A 24,320-nucleotide genomic window follows, 5' to 3' on the forward strand; every position below is an offset into this window, starting at 1 on the left:
TTTTTTATTATGAATTCAACTTCTGCAATAGTTATGGATCTATTTTTAATTTTGACTTTCTGTTTTTTGTTGTCTCAGTTTTGGTTAGTTGTGTTTTGCATGGAATTTGTGCATTTCACTTCAACTGTTGAGTTCATTGTATGACATTGTTCATATTGTTCTATTATTATCCTTTTATATTTTTAGAAGCTGTAGTGATGGCATTTTTAAAGCATTTACTATGTGCTTGTCACTGTGCTGCCTGCTTTACATAGATTATTCTATTTTATTCTGTTTGGTTCTGTATTGGGTACATTAGAAATTCATGCCTACTCAGTGGCTGTACAAATCACTACTAGTTTTTATCATCCATTTGGTTGAGGCACATCCCCAGCTTGTAGTCCAAAGCCCTGAAACATCAGGGGTCTCAGGAGCCACACAGATATGCACAGCTTGAAACTAGCTTCCCATTTTTGGCGTGTAGCTGACTTGTGGTATGTTAAGAGAGGTTGCCAGACTGCTCCATATCCTCATGCTCTAGGGTAGTATTACAGTTCCTTTAGGTAATACTTTAGGAGATCTTGTCTGAAATAATGTAGTCTTAAGTTCTTTTTCCTTTCCTAGTTTTTTGATCATATGCTCTTTTTAATACATGCTACAGATTCCTGCAGTATTTATGATGTTTGTTAAAAGTATAGATGCATCTGTGAAAATGATAATTCACATTACTGGCAATAGTTACTGAATGGTTGAATGGAATGGAACACTTGTTCTCTTCCATTATATAAGCTCTCTATATTCTGAAAAAGTGGATCATATTATTCCAGTTGTAATTCTTATCTCTTCTGTTTGATAAAAATCCTAATATTACTTTTCATCAGACTAGAAAGATCTTTATGATCTCTAGAAAGGCTGCAGACAGGGACATGTATAAAGAGTACAGATTCTCCTTAGTCTCCCCTGAGAAATATTTTTATTGGCAGTAAATAGCAATATTTATTAATTTATTAATAATTAACAATTGCTATTAAAATAGCCATATTATTTTTATTAACAATAAATAGCTTTGAACTTCCCTCATTTGATCTTTTGTTTAAATTTAAACCTGTTTATTCTTATACTAGGTCAATATTTTTTAATGCATCTTAAAAAGTAAAATACCATATAGAAATTGATATTGGTAGCTGCGAGAGCTGAGGGTAGGCTGTTTTCCTGCCTACGAGGCAACATCCCTACACTATGTAATGCACTGTATACCATTTCCCAACCTGAGAGGCTGCTTTAGTTTTGCTGTTAACATGTTTTATAAATATGAGTTGTTCATTACTATATCTGCAATTTTTCTCACCTTGTTCCCAACCTCTGCCACAGTTTGAAATATCCCAATTTTTAGCCCCAGACCTACCCACTTATCTTTCAAGAGCCCAGCTGAAGTAAGTCCTGCATCTTCCTCAAAGCCTTCCTAGACCACCTCAGATTTCCTGGCTCTCCTTGTCTTCTAAGTTTCAGCAGTGTCTGTTGTCTGACCCACAAAATTGGGCATGTGAACATGGGTTGTCCATGTTTTTCATCTTATTGACCCAGCCTTATAAGCTTGCTGAGAAGAGACATCTCTTCTGCTGCCTTTGAGCAACAGCCATGGTGCTGGGTACAAGAAATAATTTTGACTGAAAATGATTTTTCATTTTTTACCCTATTGAAATTTAGGAAGAAATGTTATTGTCAGCTAATTGACAGAGCAACTAAACAGTAGGATCTCTCTTTTTCAAAGTGCCTGGTCAGTTTTAGAGTGAGCATTGATTCAGAGGGTTCAGATAAGGGCCCAGGTAGACATGTGCTTGTCCACACCACATCTTTGAGAGTTGTCCGGGCCAAAGAAGAGAACAAAACGCCATCAACTGCTGTACACCCTGTGTTTCAGTAGACTCTGAGGGACACAGCGTTATCACAGAGCATAGAGATTAACACATGTAATTCTTTGTAAAGTCAAAGAGAATGTGTTGCTGAGAGTGAAAGGAATGGTTTTACAGTACAGCAAGTGCTGCCATGGACACCCTGGCCATAGAACCACCCACAGAGTAAACAGAGCACAGGATTTCAGAGAGAAAAGAAACTGTGATTTTCCAAAGGAAGAAGTAATAGGATCCTAATGGATGTGGAACCTCTTTTTTGTTATTTTTCTGTATGTTCTCAGAGTAATGCCCACTTGTTATCCTGGATTCTCCCAAGAGTAAAATGAAACTCCAGTCATCGGCATTATCACTGTCATTATAATCTTCCTCCTTCTACTCAAATAATCATTTTTGAAAACACATAGAATGGTGAGATTTTTATGCTGTGTAACATTTTCTCTGGACATCCTTAAGCAAAATCACATGAGAAATGTTACTTCAAGTCCACTAAGTCTGTCATAGGTGAGAATAATTTCTTGGCTGGGGAAATATATCTTTTTCTAAAAGTTCTTCTGTTTATACTTATAGGTAAACCTTTAAAATTGTAGGCAAAAAGCATTGCCAGAAGCTCTTATTTGGAGAGATTGAGGCATGTGTTAATCTGGAAATAAAGAAAAGCCCTCATATTCAAACCCGGCAGTGAATTTTATGGTGATATTGCAGACTAATTGTCTTATTGTTGTAATGCATTATTTAACCACACAGCCCTGCCTTTCTTACATGCACATACTATTTAATTCCTTGAGCCTGAATTTCCTTGTCTGTAAAATGGAGATAATGTATATGTGACTTGTAATGATGTTGTGAGGATATAAATAACGATCGAGTAATTTAGCAGAGCAACTGGTACTTAATAGGTTCTCAAGTTATTTCAGTCTAACCATAAAAATAATATTGCCACTGGCTTTGAATTCTAATTTTATTTTTTCATACGAAGTGGACAACAGATTAAAAATTATAAAGGCTTCAAATAGTTTTACCACTCGCAACCAAGACACACTGTATAATCCCACATCAATGGATCTTAATAGTATAAGGAACTGAATAGCAAGGAAGAAACTGAGTTAGAACTCTGGTCTATTTTAAATGATAAATACTAGCTGTGATGCAAAACCATTTGTGCGTTTCCTCAATAACTCTACTTTGAAAGTGCACACCATTTTTAAAGTAAAAGCACATTTAAGATTGATAGTAAGAAAAATTTACTACTTGTTCCTGCATCAAGGTTATAGAGCAAATAATACAATGAAGGTATTATACATATTCGTAGATATATATGATTATAGTTTACACCAGCCTATCACATAAATCAACTTGTAAAACTCTCCTTTCTTGTTTCCAAAGAGAGTACATATGATATGGCATCTACCATGGAAACTAAACCAACTTGGAAACAGCAATAATGTCCTTAATTCAGTAATTCTTTTTCTTTTAGCTGTGTTTTTCCTCTGGGTAAAACGTCTCTGCACACTGGATTTCTTTCTAAATCTGAATGTCCTCTCTGGCCATATTGAAGAATGTGCTTACTGTACTGTTTCATTAAACTGCTGTGTTATCGGGTAATTGTTTAAACATAATGCCATAGCACTATCAAAAGGAAAGGTGAACTAATGGCATTTGCAAATGTCAGGGATTATCTTAACACTTTTATTATAGTTTATAAAAAGTAGGTTCAGGGCATTTCATGGCAATTATTTCTACAGAAATTGGTTATTTAAATAAATTGCTAATTATCTGAAGATGACAGTATTGAAAATGCTACTAATGAGTTGTTTAATAAGCGTAGCTTGTGGTGGCCACCTACAGGTTGAAAATAGAAAGAACATACATATACACTATGCCTAGTAAATGTGGTATATTTTTCTCTCTAGTGACAAATTTAAAGACATTTAGCTCTTCATGCCATCTTTTGAGTCTTGGACAGTATAGTGAGTTTCTAAGCTCCTCATAAATTTGGTTTTGGTTCTAAAACAAATTTCACTTTGCTTCTGTAATTGTCTTTGTCCTATTATTCTTGGACATAATTATCTTTAGTTATAGCTAGTATGATTTTCTAATTTATCATCTGAACTGGGATACTTTTAGACCAAAGGAAGATAGCTATTGTTACATCATGTAATTACAAATAAATGCAGGTATAATAAACTGGGACTCTCCTGGGCAAACTGGGCTGTATGGTTACTCTAGTTATACAATTACTAACTACTCTACTTCTAATTTAATTTTTATCCAACAATTAATATAATGTCTATTTTTCTATAATGTTGATTTTTATGGTTTTATCATACCTGGATAATATATCTTTATTAATTATAACAATTATTATTATTAACTCTTCTTTCTAAAGCTTGATTTATATCCAGACATTTAAAATCAGGAAGCAGCATAGCATTGTGGTTAAGAGCATGGTGTTGGGAGTCAGGTAGGCCTGGATGCAAATCCTGGACCCATACTTTCTAACAGAGTGATCTTGAGGATATGGCATTTATCCCTACTGAATCTCAGTTTACACATCTATAAAAATAGAGACAGAAATACCTATTTCATAGTAATGTTACCAGCACAATGTATGCAAAAATAAATAGGAAAATATCTGTCAATTAGAAAGCATTCAAAAGAGGAGCACTTATATTTAACATATTTAATCTTAAAAGTTAACTCATACTTGCTTCTTTTCTAAGTTAATCACTGGTATCTATTGGAAAACTATAAAGCATGTAAAATTGCTCTTAAACTACCAAGAAGAAGTTGTAGTATCCCCAGATTTTGAATTGGAAGAGAAAAACTAATCCAATATTTCCTGTAGTACAGAGAAGTCTTTCTGTTGCATCTTGCTGTCAAGTAGCCATCAAGATTCAAGGAATAGGGAAGTTCCATTGTAGCTGCTTTCATTGCTGAATTTACAATAAATTGATTATAAAAATAAGAATAATAAAATCGATCGTGTATGCTGAATTGCTCGTTCCAGTTTTCTACATAGGATAAGCCGTTTTGTTCATGGTTATCCTTCAAATATTTGGAGACCATTTATAGGATTTCTTTTAATCACTATATAGATATATATGATATGTGTGTGAGAAAGACAGATCAAGAGAGATCATCCTATTCACTCTGTTGTGTTGGTAGATCTTTATCTAAAATATTGGACACAGAACCAAACATGTTCTTTGTAATGTACAGAGGATAGAATCACTGTATGTATCACTCATATATAAAAATGTCACATCATATATTCTGATGATGCTTATTCTTGTAAGGTGAATTTTAGGAACATTATAAAAATAGATATTTTTACTACAGAAGTCAATTATAACACTGTTTTATCAAAAAGAATCCAACAATAAAAAGTATATATATATATATAAACTTGAAAGGTCTTCAACCCCTTTACTGCAGGACTCACCCCCTTTCCCAGAGATGATACCGGTGAACAGTATGAAATTCAACATTATATGCATTTACATGCACACATACTAAATGTAATCACATACGTTTTTTGCCAACAATGGGACCATACCATATATATTGCTCTGCCACTTGTGATTAACTCTTAGCATTATAAATTAGAGCTATTTGCGTGTCAATTTTTTTTTTTTTTTTTTTTTTTTTTTTTGAGACAGAGTCTGGCTGTGTCACCCAGGCTGGAGTGCAGTGGCGCAATCTCGGCACACTGCAAGCTCCCCCTCCTGGGTTCACACCATTCTCCTGCCTCAGCCTCCCAAGTAGCTGGGACTACAGGCGCCCGCCACCACGCCCGGCTAATTTTTTTGTATTTTTTGTAGAGATGGGGTTTCACAGTGTTAGCCAGGATGGTCTCGATCTCCTGACCTCGAGATCCACCTGCCTCGGCCTCCCGAAGTGCTGGGATTACAGGCGTGAGCCACCGCGGCCTGCCTATTTGCATGTCAATTTTAAAGGTTTTCTAGAATATCATATATTGATGAACTATAATTTATTTAATAGAGTAACTACTCGTGATCCTTTAGATTGTTTTCCACTATTTTGCTACAGAAAATAATACTTCCAGGAACATTGTTGTATATGTAACTTTGTGTCTAAGCACTAATGGAACAGATTCTTCAAAAAAGACTTAGAAGATATATATATATACACACACACACACACACACGTTGCAAATTACACTTAAAAATCTAATAAAGATTTATTCACACAGATACACACATTTACTACCATAGACTCAAGCTATGAATATTCATAATTTTGAAACCAATGAAATAACATGTGGATTACAAAAAGATCCCCAAATGTTATATCTAGGAATGAATATTAACAACCCTTAAAAATTAAGTGTTTATCTTTATATGTGTTATAGCTGAATGTTTATTTTTCTGATCAATTTTCTCTGGCTTTGACACTAATATTAGCTTATATACAGTATAAGCTAGGCACTGTGCCAAGTCTTTCCCATGAGTTGTATCATCGAATACATCCCAACTCCCTGGAATATTATTAGTATTAATGTCCTTGTTTTTCAATTAGGGAAAACCAATGTTTTAGGAAGTTGAGGAGCTTGCTCAAAGCTACAATTGTATAAAGCAAATGGTTTGAGACTTACACCTAATTGGTTGGACTTCCTCTGTGTTCTCATAGCATCAGTCTGTACTGATACTAGTTTTCTTAGGCAACAATAATCCAAAGATGGTCCTTTTTGTAATTGCTGCATTGTCACTTCTCAATAATAACTGAAAATGGGAACTTTCATGTTGCAGAGACTTTATTTTTAATCGTATTACATCCTTTTCAAACTACGTGACACTGGATAAGTTATTTATTCTGCTTGAGCTTCTCTTTCTTTATGTACAAAATAGAGAGGACAGCGCCTAGCTTCAGAGTTATAAGGGTTAAAGTACACAGTGTACATGAAGCCCCTGCCTCAGTGTCTGCACATGGAAATCACTCTATGAATGAGTGATCCTACTCATTCCACTAACAGTAGCTGACACTTTCAGAAAGGAGAATGGCCCTCTTTGGTGAATATTATTAATTCTCTTGGTAAAAATAAATGCCTGACACATGCTAGGTACTGAGTTATTTAATATGAATCCACTAGGAACATATTGAATGCCTTATGAAGCAGATAAACATAGCTATGAAGATATGAAGACTTGGAGAAAACATAAAAAATTCAACTAAAATTAAAACATTTTCAGAAGAAAATTTTTAGCTTTTCTGAAAAAACTAAAATAACATCAAATAATCAACTTCATTTTTTCCATTTCTTCTCTTTAAATTACACATCTCTACATATAACCCTAGATCCTTTTAGTACTTCAGTTTCTGGTTGAATTATGCAAATATTCTCAGAGGACCTTAATCCATGTGTAAAGATGTTATTTTTAAATAGCTGTGTCTCATGTATTTATTAGTATATTAACTTCATTAACATTTTACACTTATTTTAGTAAAGCATAAATTTGTTGGTGCTTCATTTATATGTAGTTTATAAAAATCAATCTCTCACCTCCTAAATCCTTGAAATTCTTGATTTACTAATTTTTTTTCTTCTGGATGATGTTAAAACTATTAACAATTAGACAGTCAAGGTTCAATTTCTAATGAATTTGTTATCCACTTAATTCATTATATTTTAATTAATGTAAGCAAATTAAAACTACATTTTCTTTTTGCATACACAGTGAGCACGAATGAGTATTATAACCCAATTTCTGTTTTATTGCCAGCTAGAGCTATTATCAGGGAGTTTATTGTGGACTTAGTTCTAACAATTAATTGTGTAACAGTCGCTGTCCTAGGAGTCAAATGATTACGGGGAAAAAGACAAACAGAATTAAACTCAATTATTCAAAATTCCAGTTATTTAGCATATGTTCCACACTCTCTTGCTCATTAAAAATTCCTTTTTTCTTCAAGGATTTAGTCATGCGAAGTACATCTCTGCCTCCTTTTCACCAATAAACTTAAGTTCAGATATTGTAATTAAAATCTGTGGACATTTTGTTTCTCAAAAAAAAATTCTTAAATATATTGATGTCAGCCTTTTGAGGCTTTTTTTCCTTTGGAGTCAAAGTAATCTTCATCAACATTATGACACTGCTAAATGACAGCTGTTAGGAAAAGAGAAAAAGGAGGGGACATGTATGGTCCTCTTAAGGTTTCAGAGGATAAAGTTCTGTCTTCATATGCATCATGCTTTTGTCTCCAATTTAAAAATTGGTTTTAATTGCATCACTAAACACACAAGAACACAGAAGGCAATGTCAAAGTAAACTACATAAATGCTCCCTCTGAAATCAATTGTCCTTGAGGGCAGTACAAATTATAACAACAAACACTTCTACAATTTTTATTATGTGCTAGCCTTTTATATATATTATGTAATTTATTCTTCAAAACAGCTCTATGAAGACGTTATTACAATTTTTATTAATTAATAGATGACAAAATTGAGATTCGGTGGGATTTAAAAATTTTCACAAAGTCACACAGCTTATAAATGGAACTAAGATTTGAACCTCAGCAGTTGGCCCAGTTGTCTCTCTGATGTTGGTAACTAGTTCATCCTCAAATTGCCTTCTTGATAGAATTCATATTAATAGTATTTATAAAATGTATAATGTTCTAACAAATGTGAATTGTTTCTAATGGAATACTGGTAGAAAATGAATAACTGGATTCAAATTATTACCTTGAAATAACCTACTACAATGATAAGACCTGGTGTTTTGTGAGTCAAGCATAGATATATAGTTAGGACACGAACTGATGAACCAGGAAATGAAAGCCATAGGTGCTTAAAAAATATTTTGTGGATAGACAAATGAATGGATAAATGAAGACTGAGTAAGGAACCTGATTGTCATAATACATTAATACACATATATCAATATATAATATTATAGCCAATGATAGCGTTTCTGAAATTGTATTTAAAATGATATCTGACAAATGAGAGTTCATTTTCTTAAGAAAAATACTTTTCATCAAAATCAGATTGATTAACTTAATTCAAAATCTCTGGCTTACTAAAATGTTTTTCTGAAACATGAATCAATTCAAAAATGTTCTGTGTAGTTTATCTAAGGTAATCTATGAATTCAACACACTAATTTATATTTTAAATTGTGACTACATGGAGGGCCTAGAATGATTAGAGACCAAAAGTTACAGTTCAGTCTAGTCCACCAGGAGAGCCACATAATGCAAAGCAAAGTTCTTGGTAGCAATGTTGCAACTCATAAGTCCAGTTCATTTTTTGTTTGTTTGTTCGAACCTGCAGCTTGTTTCAAAACGTAGGAACTCAAAATGGCTTGATTTTTTTTTCTTTTATTATTATTATTATTATTATTATTATTATACTTTAGGTTTTATGGTACATGTGCCCAATGTGCAGGTAAGTTACCTCTCCTCCTCCAAAGGAACGCAGTTCCTCACCAGCAACGGAACAAAGCTGGACGGAGAATGACTTTGACGAGCTGAGAGAAGAAGGCTTCAGACGATCAAATTACTGCGAGCTACGGGAGGATATTCAAACCAAAGGCAAAGAAGTTGAAAACTTTGAAAAAAATTTAGAAGAATGTATAACTAGAATAACCAATACAGAGAAGTGCTTAAAGGAGCTGATGGAGCTGAAAACCAAGGCTCGAGAACTACGTGAAGAATGCAGAAGCCTCAGGAGCCGATGCGATCAAATGGAAGAAAGGGTATCAGCCCTGGAAGATGAAATGAATGAAATGAAGAGAGAAGGGAAGTTTAGAGAAAAAAGAATAAAAAGAAATGAGCAAAGTCTCCAAGAAATGTGGGACTATGTGAAAAGACCAAATCTACGTCTGATTGGTGTACCTGAAAGCGATGGGGAGAATGGAAACAAGTTGGAAAACACTCTGCAGGATATTATCCAGGAGAACTTCCCCAATCTAGCAAGGCAGGCCAACATTCAGATTCAGGAAATACAGAGAACGCCACAAAGATACTCCTCGAGAAGAGCAACTCCAAGACACATAATTGTCAGATTCACCAAAGTTGAAATGAAGGAAAAAATGTTAAGGGCAGCCAGAGAGAAAGGACGGGTTACCATCAAAGGGAAGCCCATCAGACTAACAGCGGATCTCTCGGCAGAAACCCTACAAGCCAGAAGAGAGTGGGGGCCAATATTCAACATTCTTAAAGAAAAGAATTTTCAACCCAGAATTTCATATCCTGCCAAACTAAGCTTCATAAGTGAAGGAGAAATAAAATACTTTACAGACAAGCAAATGCTGAGAGATTTTGTCACCACCAGGCCTGCCCTAAAAGAGCTCTTGAAGGAAGCGCTAAACATGGAAAGGCACAACCGGTACCAGCCACTGCAAAATCATACCAAAATGTAAAGACCATTGAGACTAGGAAGAGACCGCATCAACTAACGAGCAAAATATCCAGCTAACATCATAATGACAGGATCAAATTCACACATAACAATATTAACTTTAAATGTAAATGGACTAAATGCTCCAATTAAAATGGCTTGATTTTTATTGGAGGATTCCACACAGTTGAAGCAGAATGGCTTGATGTAACTGAATTCCCCATTAGGATCATCTGGCCACCCCATGTAGATGAGGGCTTAATTTAAATTGCATGTTACCTGTTAGTTCACTTAAGTGTATAGGATTTCAATTTCTTGATTTAAACCTTGTTGTTTCCTTAAGGATAGAGCCCGCATACACATTCTTTGAACTTCTCACACTGGCTTCTTCCTCCCTAGTCTTTGGTCTAAAATCATTAATCACTGTAGCAGTGACAAAATTTTGAAAGACCTTTATCTCGATAATTGTAATTCAGGAAGTATTCATGATTTTAATTGGCATATGTACAATTTTGTATGGCATTGATATATGTATTTTCTTTAAACCAACAGTTTATTTTTATCTTGAACCTATTATTATTTCATTTCTGTCATTTTAAAACTAAAAATAAATTCTATATAGCAATTTAGAAAGATCTTTTTATATACCTTCATTTTCTTTCTAGAAACCGTTCTTAGTGGATGAAGTCATTCTTAAAACCTATTCTCCATAAAAATGCTGAGAACAGGTAGATTATATTTCATATTAAATCTGTTGAGTTATAAAAAATCAAATTGGGTTTATAATAGAAATAAAAACTGAATTTACGGTAGTCCAGCAACAGAGAGATCATTTCTTCATTTTTTGGATCTCATTTCCTCAGAGAACATAATTACTCTTAACTTGAAAAAATACTCTTATTTTTTGAAAAGTTTTTCTGTGTATTAGGTACATTATAAAAGCCTTAGAAAGGAAGAAAAGCATAAATTAGAAAATGTCTTATTGACCTAATTGAACATCTTCAAATGCCAGTAAGAATTTGCTGATTTTTTTAACACCTGTGTAATAATGTTGCCCTTTAAGTGTCACTGGTTAATTTTTCAAAGCTGTGTTGCCATTTTATGTCCATTAATATCAATAGAATATGTGGCCAAATCCCTGTATACCACTTTGAAATTTTACCCCTTACTGTTAATGATAGTCTTCTAACAGTGGAGGTAGAAATAAATTATTTATCTACTTAGCTCAAATTTACTCTCTTGGGTCAACTAAATAAGGGGGAAAAAAACTCAATATTTCTTTATTACTTCAAAGTAGTGTGTATGTAAAGAAGCCATTGGGTTAGTATGTATTGACTATGCCAGTTATATTATGCAGAGATAGCTGTGTGTCTATCAAAAAGTTTGTTATAGCTTTCTTTAAAAAATGCTTTCCTTTAACTTTTGTTATGTAGATTTCCTTTAGTATAACTAAATATATGTGTATATATATGTGTGTTTTTGTATTCTCACTATAAATTCTGTCCACTATTAGCCTTTTTATGGTTAAAACATAAAAACTGTGAGGAATCACTGATAAATAATATAGAAGTAGAATCTTAATGTCCAGTTTCTAATTTGCCCAACTTAATACTTTGTATTCAAAATGTCTATTATGAATTTTGAAATGTCAGCATTGAATATTCCTAACTAAGGAATACTATAGTAATATGTAGAGGAAGATGTTTTAGGTGTGGGAGCCACAAGTAGACATTTCCACAAACATTTTTGTGTTGAGTAGAAAAGCATTAGTCATGCAAACGTTCAATTTTATCTGAAACAGATATGAACAGGATAAAAAGAAAGCCATCGAATTTTTTTTGTTTGTTTTTTTTTGAGACGGAGTCTCGCTCTTGTTGCCCAGGCTAGAGGGCAATGGCACAATCTCGGCTCACTGCAGCCTCCACCTCCCGGATTCCAGCAATTCTCCTGCCTCAGCCTCCCGGGTAGCTGGGATTATAGGCGCCCGCCACCACGTCCAGATAATTTTTGTCTTTGTTTGTAGAGATGGGGTTTTACCGTGTTGGCCAGGCTGGTCTCAAACTGTTCGCCAGGCTGGTCTCAAACTCCTGACCTCAGGTGATCCATCTGCCTCGGCCTCGCAAAGTGCTAGGATTATAGGCGTGAGCCACCACTCCCAGCCTCTGTTTTACACTTTATTTTTTAGAGCAGTTTAGGTTCACAGCAAAATTGAGAGGAAGATACAGAGATACTCAATATATCCACTGCTGCAGCACATGCATGACCTCCCTCATTATCAACATTCCCCACTAGAGTGATACATTTGTTGTAATCCATGAAAGTGCATTGACACCTATAGCCTAACCACCCAAAGTCTGAACTTTACAATGGGTTTCACACTTGGTATTGTGCATTCTACGAGTGTAACAGATACATTCTCTAAGTGTGTTTTGTGTGTGTGTGTAAATGTATAACAACATGCATCCACCATTATAGTATATATAGTATTTTCACTGTCCTAAAAATCCTCTTTGCTCTGCCTATTTATCCCTCCCGTTCACTCCTTAAACCACTGATATTTTTACTGTCTCCACAGTTTTTCCTCTTCCAGAATGTCATATAGTTGGAATCATATGCTATCTAGCCTTTTCAGATTGAAAGCGCTTTCTTTTAACTTTTTGTTTCTTTTCTTATTTATTTTATTTTATTTTTTTAATTTAATTTAATTTAATTTTAAGTTCTGGCCATTTTTTAAAGGAAGGCTGTGTGTGCTACCTCAGAGTAGGCACTCCAGTAAATATATATTGATATTGCTGGTGACTAGTGGTGGTGGAGGTGATGACAAAGAACTCACCACATGAGGCTGAACCAGTTGTTTGTTTATGTTGTTTGTGAAGCCCTGGTTTAAGCCAATGTCAAATTCTTGTGTAAGTTGAACTGTCTTTAGTTCAGAAAATGCTTAAAGGACCCCTGACTTATAAGGGAACACTAGGAATATCAAATTATATTCCTTTATTATGAAAGCATTAATGTACTCTGGGATGTTTAACATTTGAGAATTCAAAGTAGCTTTAGTACAATATATTCATCTTAAAAATAGCCCCAAAGTATTCTTTCTATCCATACAATTTTTATTACTATTAGGGAATAGTATACTGGTAATGTCTGGCTAGTTAAATATTCAAAAACTAAATGCATACACTCTAATTACTGGATTCTAGTAAATTCTCTTTAACTTGATTAAAACTTTCTAATATGTGAAAAATTGGATTAGACTCCCTATTTTTTTTTTTCAAATTGTGGGAAGTACATATAAAAAGCAACATGGAATCTGTAAGTTCATCAGCACCTTGCCTTTTTTTACAGTCTATGTTCACAACATCTGCTTTGTACTCTAAAGAAACATAACATAGCTGTATCTCTATTGATGTACTATATGTGATTGTTTTTCTTTTCAAAATCTGCTGTTCCTTGTTTTTTGTTTGTTTGTTTTTGAGACAGAGTCTCACTCTGTCACCCAGGCTGGAGTGCAATGGTGTGATCTCAGCTCACTGCAACCTCCGCCTCCTGGATTCAAGCAGTTCTTCTGCCTCAGCCTCCCAAGTAGCTGGGATTACAGGCGCCTGCCACCACGCCTGGCTAATGTTTATTTTTGTATTTTTAGTAGCCATGGGATTTCACCATGTTGGTCAGGCTGGTCTCAAACTCCTGACCACAGGTGAGCCACCCACCTCGGCCTCCCAAAGTGCTAGGATTACAGGCGTGAGCCACTGATGCTCAAATATTCTATGCAATCTTTTACACATTACTGTATATCAAATTGTAATATGCATGTAATATGTGTGCATAGAGAATTCTGTGTTTGCTATACCTACTTGTATAACATGTCTAAATTCAATATTAGTATCAAAGTCCTTAAAATAAACATCTATTAACAAATTAACATGCTTTAAAACATAACATTTATACACTACATATGTATACATCTTAAACAGAGATAAAGTAATTTGAAATTTGTCCAGTGACACTGTCATCACATGATAGTAATAGAAGGAATATAAGACAGTATACTCAAGTGGTCAGTGTGCTAACCATTGATTATTCTGATTTTGTGTAGGGACAGCAATCAGACCTATTGCTTTGAGAGCTGTGACTTCCATTGCTCGTGCTCTGCCTGGATTTCCCATTTTGGCTACTGGTGGAATTGACTCTGCTGAAAGTGGTCTTCAGTTTCTCCATAGTGGTGCTTCGGTCCTCCAGGTAGTCATTGTGTTTGTCTGTCCCTTTTAAAAATCTCCATCTCACAAATACAATGTAAGTTATGTGACAAAAAAAAAAATAGATTCTTTTTTGGGCCTCTTGAAAAGGAGGCCATTTGGGATCAAAATGGCAGCATGTATTAAGTTCCTCTGACAAGTTATGAAGAGACCTGAGGTTTATTTCCTGTCCTGTTGAGGGCTTATGAACCCACTGTCTTTTCTTAATACATTTATTCACCCATGTGATCCTGAAATAAATTAGATCAGGTACCAAAATGCGTACTGTCCTCCTGGAAAAACAATACATGAGGAAATCTGGGTAAAAGTAAAATCTCAATTGAAAAACAAAATGAAATCAAGGGTATGAAAATCTGTCATTACCAAATTTCATCCTGAGATTCCTGGCAGCCAAAGAAGGAAATTATTGGCTTTATAACTTTTAAAATATTAAAATAAATTGATTGTTCAGCTTCTTGTGGTACAAAGCTGAGGGAACTTCTTTCTTCCCTTGTCCTCTTAAAGGGATGCTGTGAGATGTAGAGAATTGTACTCTTAATAATACCCCTAAAATAATAAAAATTAGGACTTTAAAAATTATTCATATACTTTTTAAAAATAATGTTGCTCAACATGGGCTTAGTACTGTCAGCACATTTTAGCATAAGAATTTCTCATTCAGGTTTTGTAGTCTGAATCGACCTAGAGACCAAGCTTTTTATATGACTAGACTGTGAACACTCTGGTAATACTCCCTTAATAATGACTTCTCACTACTTAGCATGGGTGGTAATCGGAAAGCAGAAAGTTTAGCATCACATATTCTCTGGCAAAAGGGTAGAGTGTAGATAGTTCATGTTGCTAATTTGACAATCAGAATTAACATTGTTCTATGAAATATCTACAATCTATGGTGGAAATACTATGTATTAGAAAGCTAATGGAGGCAGACTTCTGCTTCCAAGAAGATGGAATAGATGTACTTTTCTCTATGCCTCCCACTAAATACAACTAAAAACTCTTATATATAAAACTGATGATCTAAGAAGACTGAAAGGTGAAGAGAAGGCAGATTGGCTAGGGATCTCAAGACCCGAGAAACAATACAGTGGTGAGTTTCCTGGGATTTTTTTTCCTCACATATCTCATCTCACACTTGGAGCCAAAGAAGCTCAACAACCCAGAAACAACAATAGGCGCAGACGAAAAGCCTGCTCTCTCTAGCCAAAGAACCAGGAAAGGGGCAGCCTAGCAAGAGAGAGAGCTTTTAGACATAACTTCCCTGCTCCACCCAACACCACAGATAAATATTCCATCCCTACACCCATCCATGCAAGCAGAGGACAAGTAGGGATCTTAGACGTCCACCCTCACCAAGCAGTCTCACATCCCCACTGGGCAAAAATGAGCCCTCACCCCCATCCCATATCAGAAGCCTGGACTTCTACCCTCACCTGAGAGTACTACTACTCCCCCTTTCTGCAGTAGTAGTAGAGGAGGTCTAGTGCAGACTCAGGACCTTCATCATCACTGTGTGGTAATAAGGCCACTCTCCTTTCCTCCTTCTTACAGTGTCAGTGAAGGCCAAGTAGGGAGCAGCAACAAGGCGTGCCTGCATCTCTTAGCCAGGGGTGTGCCAGTGCAGGCTTACTGGAGAGCCAGAATTCTCACCTTCTCCCAGCAGTAACCAGGAGTCATGCCCCTCGGGTGTCCAAGAAAGCCAAGTAAAATACCTGGGCTTCTATCTGGCATTAAGGAGGTGGCATTCTCCACTTCCCCTGCCAGACTGACACCAAGGAAAGCTAGCAGAAGCAAAGTTTAAATGAAATCAAGAGTCTCTTAATATTATACCAAAATTGTCAAGATTTCAATTAAAAATTACTCATGATACCTAGACCCAGGAAAACCTCAGCTGGATCATAAAAAAGAATTGATAGATGCCCACGTTAACATGACAGAGATACTATAATTATCTGGCAGATATTTTAAGCCTCCATTATAAAATTGCATTAACAAGCAACTACAAGCATGATTGAAACAAATGAAACAACAGAAAGTCTCATGGAAAGAAATAGAAGATATAAAGATGAAAATTTGGGACTTAAAAATGCAGTCACTTAAATACAAAACTCAACTGATGTGCTCAATAGTAAAATGAGAGAACAGAAGAAAGAATCAGTGAACTAGAAGATAGAGCAATAGAAATTGGCCAATATGAAAAACAGAGAGAAAAAAAAAGACTGAAGAAAAGAATGAAAACAGCCCTCAGGGAACTGTGGGACTATAACAAAAGATGTAACACTAATGTCCTCAGAGTCCCAGAGGAGAGGTGAAAAAGGCAGAAATGGAAAAAAAATAATGGCTGAAAATATTCCAATTTTTGCAAAAGACATAAACCTGTAGATTCAAGAGGTCAAGGTAGACTTCCAAAGAGGGCAGCTTCAAAGAAATCCATACCAAAATCCATCATATTCAAATTTCTGAAAACTGAAGAAAAAGATAAAACCTCGGTAACAGCAAGAGAAAGATGACACCTTACTTATTGGTGACAAACAATTCTTTTTTTTATTATTATTGTTATTATTATTATTATACTTTAGGCTCTATGGTACATGTGCGCAATGTGCAGGTAAGTTACATATGTACACATGTGCCATGCTGGTGCGCTGCACCCACCAACTCGTCATCTAGCATTAGGTATATCTCCCAGTGCTATCCCTCCCCCCTCCCCCCACCCCACAACAGTCCCCGAAGTGTGATGTAACAGTGGATTTCTCATCACAAGCCATGGAGTCTGGAAGGAAGTGGGACATTTTTCAAATGCTAAAACAAGAACTGTCAGCTCAAAATCCTGTATCCTTCAGAAATGAGCCAGAAATCAAGACATTCTCAGCTGAAGAAAAACTAAGAGAATGTATTGCCAGGAATCCTTAACTAAAAGAATGGCCAAAGGAAGCTTTTTCAGAAGAAAAGAAATGATAAAAGAAGGCACCTTAGGATATCAAGAAGGAAGGAAGAATATGGAGCAGTGTCTTCAAAAAGAATCTGGAAGATAACAGTATCCAGCCTTGAGTATCACCTGAATTTATTTTCATCAACATGTAGAAACACCTGGGCTGAAGGATACAATGGAGTTATGAGTGGGTTTCAGAAGAGACTCTTGCTCATTGTCAGGTGTGACCATGGGCAAGTCACACATGGAAGTAAAGATTATTGACTGTCTACCATGTGCTGGTAGTAATTGCTGCTACATACAGTATTGCCACAACCTACTTGAAGTGAAATTTTTAAATATTTTTTTTTATTGACATCAACTAAGGCTTGGAGGATGAAAGTGGTTGATATGGCTTGGCTCTGTGTGAGATTACAATTCAAATCTCACCTTGAATTGTAATAATCCCCACATATTGTGGGAGGGACCTGGTGGGAGGTAGTTGAATCATGGGGGCAGGTCTTTCCTGTGCTTTCCTGACAGTGAATAAGTCTCACTAGATCTGGTGGCTTTATAAAGGGGAGTTCCCCTGCACATGCTCTCTTGCCTGCCGCCATGTAAGACAAGACTTTGCTCACCATTTGCCTTCCACGTGATTGTGAGGCTTCCTCAGCCATGTGGAACTGTGAGTCAATTAGACCTCTTTCCTTTATAAATTACCCAGTCTCAGGTATGTCTTTATTAGCAGTCATATGACTAGCAATGGAGCCAGAATTCCCATCTGGAGTTTCACAGCCACAAAGCAAATACTCTTCCAACTAGACATATTGCCTGTCTTCCATCACAGGACCTGTAAGACGGGAATATTAGTAATACGCAAGTCTTCCATGCCCACTCAAAGCTTACATGTTCAGGCTATAGCTTACCTCTTAGAGTCAAGATTCTATGAAGAGAAGAAAACTGAAATCTTAGAAAACTAAACGGGAGTTATGTGTCCTGCGTGTAGATGTGTGCTCAGGGTGCAGATTCTAGTATGTAAATATACATGGAGTGCTATGTGTCCTCATAGAAATGAATGGTGAAATAACTATTCAAATGTCAGTTTCTACTTGGGCTCCTCTTAGATGGAAAATCAGAAACTCACTGACTATGCACATGAAGCCTATTGTATTCTGGACATGAAAGGACCCTGGAACTGGAACGGCAAGAACCAGTAGGACAGTTCTGGGGCAAGACCTTTGCCATCTCTCTTTTGTGGGCCATGTGATTTCTTCTTCAGAAGAAACTAAATTTCTGTCCACTCTTGTTCTCTCCACGGCTTACTCTTGCCTCCTCTGAACTTCTATCACATGGCTGTCATGACCCTTAGACCCACTCCACATTGCAGCCTTTTAGCTCTCATTTCTCCTTGAAATGTCTCACTAGCTTACTATCTATTGGCTTGGATTTCTTTTTTATTAACTTTTATTTTAAGTTCAGGGTACGTGTGCAGGTTTGCTACATAGGTAAACTTGTTTCATGTGGTTTGTTATGGAGATTATTTTATCACCCAAATATTAAGCCTAGTACTCATTATTTTTCTTGATCCTCTCCCCCCTCCCTTCCTTCACCCTCTGATAGGCCCCAGTGTGTGTCATTCCCCTCTATGTGTTCATGTGTTCTCATAATTTAGCTTCTACTTCTAAGTGAGAACATGCAGTATTTGGTTGTCCGTTCCTGCATTACCTTGCTAAGGATAATGGCCTCCAGCTCCCTCCATGTCCCTGCAAATGACATGATCTCATTCTTTTTATGGCTGAATAGTATTCCATGGTGTACATGTACCACATTTTCTTTATCCAGTCTATCACTGATGGGCATTTAGGTTGATTCCATGTCTTTGCTATTGTGAATAGTGCTCCAGTGAACATACATATGCATGTGTCTTTATAATGGGATGATTTATATTCCTTTGAGTACAGCTCAGACTGCTAAGAGAGGAAATCTGTTGGCCTAAATTTATCTTTTTATGCCAGGCCCCATCATAAGCCATTGGTTACCCCATGTATTGACTGCTTGGTGTGTAGCAGAAACGTAGTAAATTTTGGTTGAATGAATTTGTTAAATGAATGTGCTTGGTTATGGGTTTTTTGTTTTGTTTTGTTTTTACCAGAATGTGAAGAGGGGATAAAAGGATTCACATGGTATAAAAAAATCATTACTTCTTTAGCTCTAGCTGGGAATAGCCCAGAGACTTTCCGGCTATTAAAATATTGGTTCCCAAATGATTTTGTTAAAAATGTAAAGTTTCACACATAGGTTTTTACTTCAGAAATGAAGAGGAAATCAAGACAATTTCAGCTAAAAAATACCTAAGAGAATTTATTGCCCAGAGAACTGGCAATCTAATCTGTAGAAATTTAAAGATTATTTATCAGCTCTGCCATTAGCTTGAGTCAGATTTTTAACTCAGCCAGAACATGTTTTTTTTTAACCAATATTAGCTAAAGTATGAACTAAAATCAGTATTAAGATATATATATACTTAGGATGGTCATAAGGTGGGAAATATTTGAATTTATAATTTTAGTTTGGTAGTTCAGTGGAGGGTAGAGAATATATATTTCCATCTTTCTTCCATTCTAACTGAATTTCACTTCATTTCACTCCCTAATCTTGGGTTAACCTAACCTTTCATTCAGTATACTTTTAAGCTGTTGAATATTATTAGAGAAATTAATGTAACTCTGCAATTGGGCTTACTCTAAATACATAGTGTTTAATGTCTGCTGGGGCTTGGGTACTAGTCAGTATTTCTTTTTATTTGTCTTTTTTTTTTTTCTTTTTTTTTTTTTTTGAGAAGGAGTCTCGCACTGTTGCCCAGGTTGGAGTGCAGTGGCGCAATCTCAGCTTACAGCAAGCTCTGCCTCCCGGGTTCACACCATTCTCCTGCCTCAGCCTCCCAAGTAGCTGGGACCACAGGCGCCCGCCACCATGCCCAGCTAATTTTTTTGTGTGTGTATTTTTAGTAGAGACAGAGTTTCACCATGTTAGCCAGGATGGTCTCGATCTCCTGACCTCGTGATCCGCCCGCTTCGGCCTCCCAAAGTGCTGGGATTATAGGTGTGAGCCACCGCGCCCAGCCTCAAATTCTTTCTTGAATCTTTTTCATACAGCTCAAAGCCCTTAGCCTCTCGATCATCATTCTCCCATTTCTCTCATATCATCCTTTCATTGGCTCTCATTGCCCAACCCAATTCTGTTCTCTGGTTTTACAATGTTTATTAAATCCACCTTTCTAATGATTTCTATTCACAAGTGAAATGTGTACCAACAAAATGAATTCTTTATAGCAGGTATGACCAGACAAATGAAATTCATTTAAATATCTAGGTTATGGTGCTGATACACTGGAGTATAGAAATAGAAGTCCTGTAATGGGTATAGAAATAGTAATATAAATAAATATTTTGATTCTGATTTTTCTCATACACTATTCATTGTGTATATAGACTATGTAGATAAGTGAGTGCCCTACTAAAATTAAGATTTACACTCAAATTAGTAATTTCAAAATCTTACGTAATTAAGTGAGTTCACTGCTAAAATATTTACACTCAAATTAGTAATTTCAAAATCTGTTCCAAATGAATCTATGTTTGTAAATTAAGCCATATAATTGACATTAAGAAGCGTAATGACATTTCAAGAATGGAAAGCTAATTTTTTTCATAAGTTGTATAAGTGTGATAGCGCATACCTTCTTTATTGCTTTATATGCATCACAGAGAATAATTCATTCATTCATTTTTTAATAAATATGTATTGAGACCCTACTATATATTCTTAGCACTGTTGTAGAAATTTGGAATATTTCTATGAATTAAAAAAAAAACAACTAAAGTCTGTTACCTTATTGGGCTTACATTTTTGTGAGCGGAGACAGAAAAATATACAATAAATGTTAAATGTAAGTGTATTATATTTAACATAAGATAAGTGCTGTGGGAAAAAAACAGACTTCATTGTAAAGATAATATTTTTATTAAAAATTGATGGTTGTAAATCCTAGAAAATTTTTATTGAAGAAAAAACCTAGGTTACAGCATCATTTGCTTAAATTTTTGCTAATTGAGGAATTAAACATAAGTTCACAAAATATTGTACATCACCTCACAGTTTATTTTTAATTTTATTTATTTATTTTCATATGTATAATCAAACTGAACCTTATTATCACTTGATATACCAAAGTACATTTTGCATGTCAACATACTTCGGTATATAGTGCTACCTTCAGTGGTCACATATTATCCCATATTATAAATGCACTGAAATTTATTTATAAAATCCATTATATGGGTTCTTCTTCACTACTAGTTTAAGCAGTGCTGAGAAAACCAAATTGCATTTATCTCTAATTATTTCATAATATCTTTTAGTATAATGTAATTGATCAGTAAAGGGCATATACTTTTTTAAACTTCTTAAAATTTTTGTGGGTACATAGTAGGTGTACATATTTATAGGTTACATGAGATATTTCAATATAAGCATGCAATGCATAGTAATCACATCAGCTAAATAGGGTCCACCTCACAGTTGATAAACTGAAATGTCTCTTAGGGTTTCAGATTACATTTTATTGGGCAATTATTGCTTTTCTTTCTTTCTTTCTTTCTTTTTTTTTTTTTTTTTTTGAGATGGAGTCTCACTCTGTTGCCAGGCTGGAGTGCAGTGGCAGTGGCGCGATCTCGGCTCACTGCAATCTCCACCTCCCAGATTCAAGCCATTCTCCTGCCTCAGCCTCCCGAGTAGAGCTGGGATTACAAGTGTGTGCCACCACACCCAGCTAATTTTTGTATTTTTTTGTAGAGACGGGGTTTCAACATGTTGGCTAGGATGGTCTCCATCTTCTGACCTTATGATCCACCCACTCAGCCTCCCAAAAGGCTGGGATTACAGGAGTAAGCCACCATGCCCAGCCCAATTATTGCTTTTCATAGCAAAATTTGCTTCAAAGTTTTTGAGTGAATTTTCTTGGAATGTATCATTTCTCCGTGGCACTGTTTATTTCTATGATCTTATTCCATAACGTGCTTTGACAAGATGTCAACATTTCAATGGTAAATCATCCAATCATCTTATCTAAAAAAATGCTTCAGTGATTTTTTTATGAAAAATGCCAGTGGAATGTTTGTAGGGATTCTATTGAATATTTAGATTGCTTTGGATAATATGGATATTTTAACACTATTGATTCTTCCAGTCCTTGAACATAGGATATCTTATCACTTACTTGTGCTTTCTTCAATTTCTTTAATTCATGTTTTATAATTTTCAGTGTACAGGTCTTTTACCTCCTTGGTTAAATTTATTGCTAAGTGTTTATTTTTATGCTACTATAAGTGAGATTAATTCTTTGACTTCTTTTTTGGATAATTTTTTGTTAATTTATAGAAATATCACTAATTTTTGCATGTGAATTTTGTATCCTGCAGCTTTATTGAATACATTTATTCTAAATGTTCTGTTTTTTGGTGGAGGCTTTAGAGTTTCCTACATATAATATGGTATCCACAGAGTCTATTTAACTTTTTCTTTCTGATTTGGGTACTTTTATTTCTTTTTCTTCCTAATTGATCTGGCTAGGACTTCCAGTACTATGTGGAGTAAAAATGAGGAGAGTGGGCATCCTTGTCTTGTTCTTGATATTAGAAGAAAAGCTTTCAACTTTTCACTATTGACTATGATGTTAGCTTCATGCTTGTGATATATGGCCTTTACTGTACTGAAGTACATTCACTGCATATCTAATTTTTTGAGAGTTTTTATTAAGAAAGATATTCAATTTTGTCAGTTGCTTTTTCTGCATCTATTAAGATTATCATATGGTTTTTGTGATTCATTCTGTTAATGTGGTGTTATATTTGTTGGTTTGCATAGGTTTAATCATTCTCACATCTCTAAGATGACTGCTATTTGATCATGGTGAATGATTCTTTTAATGTGCTGTTGAATTCAGTTTGTTATTACTTTGGTGAAGATTTTTGCACCCACGTTTATCAGAGATACGGCCTATACTTTTTTTCCTATAGTACCCTTTTCTGGGTTTGGCTTCAGCGTAATACTGGGCTCAGCTGAAACTCAAACTCAAAATGAAATAAAGACTTAAACATAAGACCTGAAATCATAAAACTCCTGGAAGAAAATACAGGGAAAAAGCTCCTAGACATTGGCCTTGGCTATGATTGTTTGAATAGCACATCAAAGGACATGCAACAAAAGAAAAATAAACAAGTAGGACTACATCAAACTGAAAACTTCTATAAAAAAAGGAAGCAATCAACAAGATGAAAAGACTTCCTATGGATTTGGAAAAATATTTTCAAACCATATGTCTTTTAAGGGGTTAATATTTAAAATATATAAGGAGCTCTCACAATTCAAAAGCAAAAAAAAACAAATAACCTGATTTCAAAATGCTTTACACAGGATCTTTGAAGAAAAAAATGTGAAATCATAGAAAAATGAATGAGAGTTATGTGTCCTGAGTGTAGACGTTAATATTCTTTGAGTAAAGAACCTGAGTAAATATCCTTGAGTAAGGAACCTGGGTGAATAATGGACCAAAGGAGACATAAATGACACAGATATTTGAATAGATGCTTAACATCACTGATCTTCAGGAAAATGCAAATCAAAACTACAATGAGATATTATCTTACACCTGTTAGAATAACTATTATCAAACAAGATAAAAATAGCAAGTGTTGATGAGGGTGTAAAGAAAGGGCAACTTTTGTTCATTGTTGGGGGAAATGTAAATTGGTGCAGCCGTTATGGAAAACAATATGGAGTCCCTCAAAAAATTAAAAACAGAACTACGATGTGACCTAGCGATCCTTCTTCTGGGT

General features: G+C 35.3%; 1 protein-coding gene across 4 annotated transcripts in view; it reads left to right on the forward strand.

Annotated features, from left to right (window-relative positions):
- Positions 1–24,320, forward strand: part of DPYD (dihydropyrimidine dehydrogenase) — an 844,474-nt gene that overhangs the window by 673,191 nt on the left and 146,963 nt on the right. For all 4 annotated transcript variants that reach the window (XM_054437947.2, XM_063652706.1, XM_063652704.1 and 1 more), the window contains one exon: positions 14,354–14,496. In XM_054437947.2, coding sequence (XP_054293922.1) covers positions 14,354–14,496 — 143 coding nt within the window. The remainder of the gene's footprint in view (positions 1–14,353; positions 14,497–24,320) is intronic.

The sequence above is a fragment of the Pongo pygmaeus genome, chromosome 1 (genome assembly GCF_028885625.2).
Source record: "Pongo pygmaeus isolate AG05252 chromosome 1, NHGRI_mPonPyg2-v2.0_pri, whole genome shotgun sequence".
Classification (NCBI taxonomy): Eukaryota; Metazoa; Chordata; class Mammalia; order Primates; family Hominidae; genus Pongo; species Pongo pygmaeus.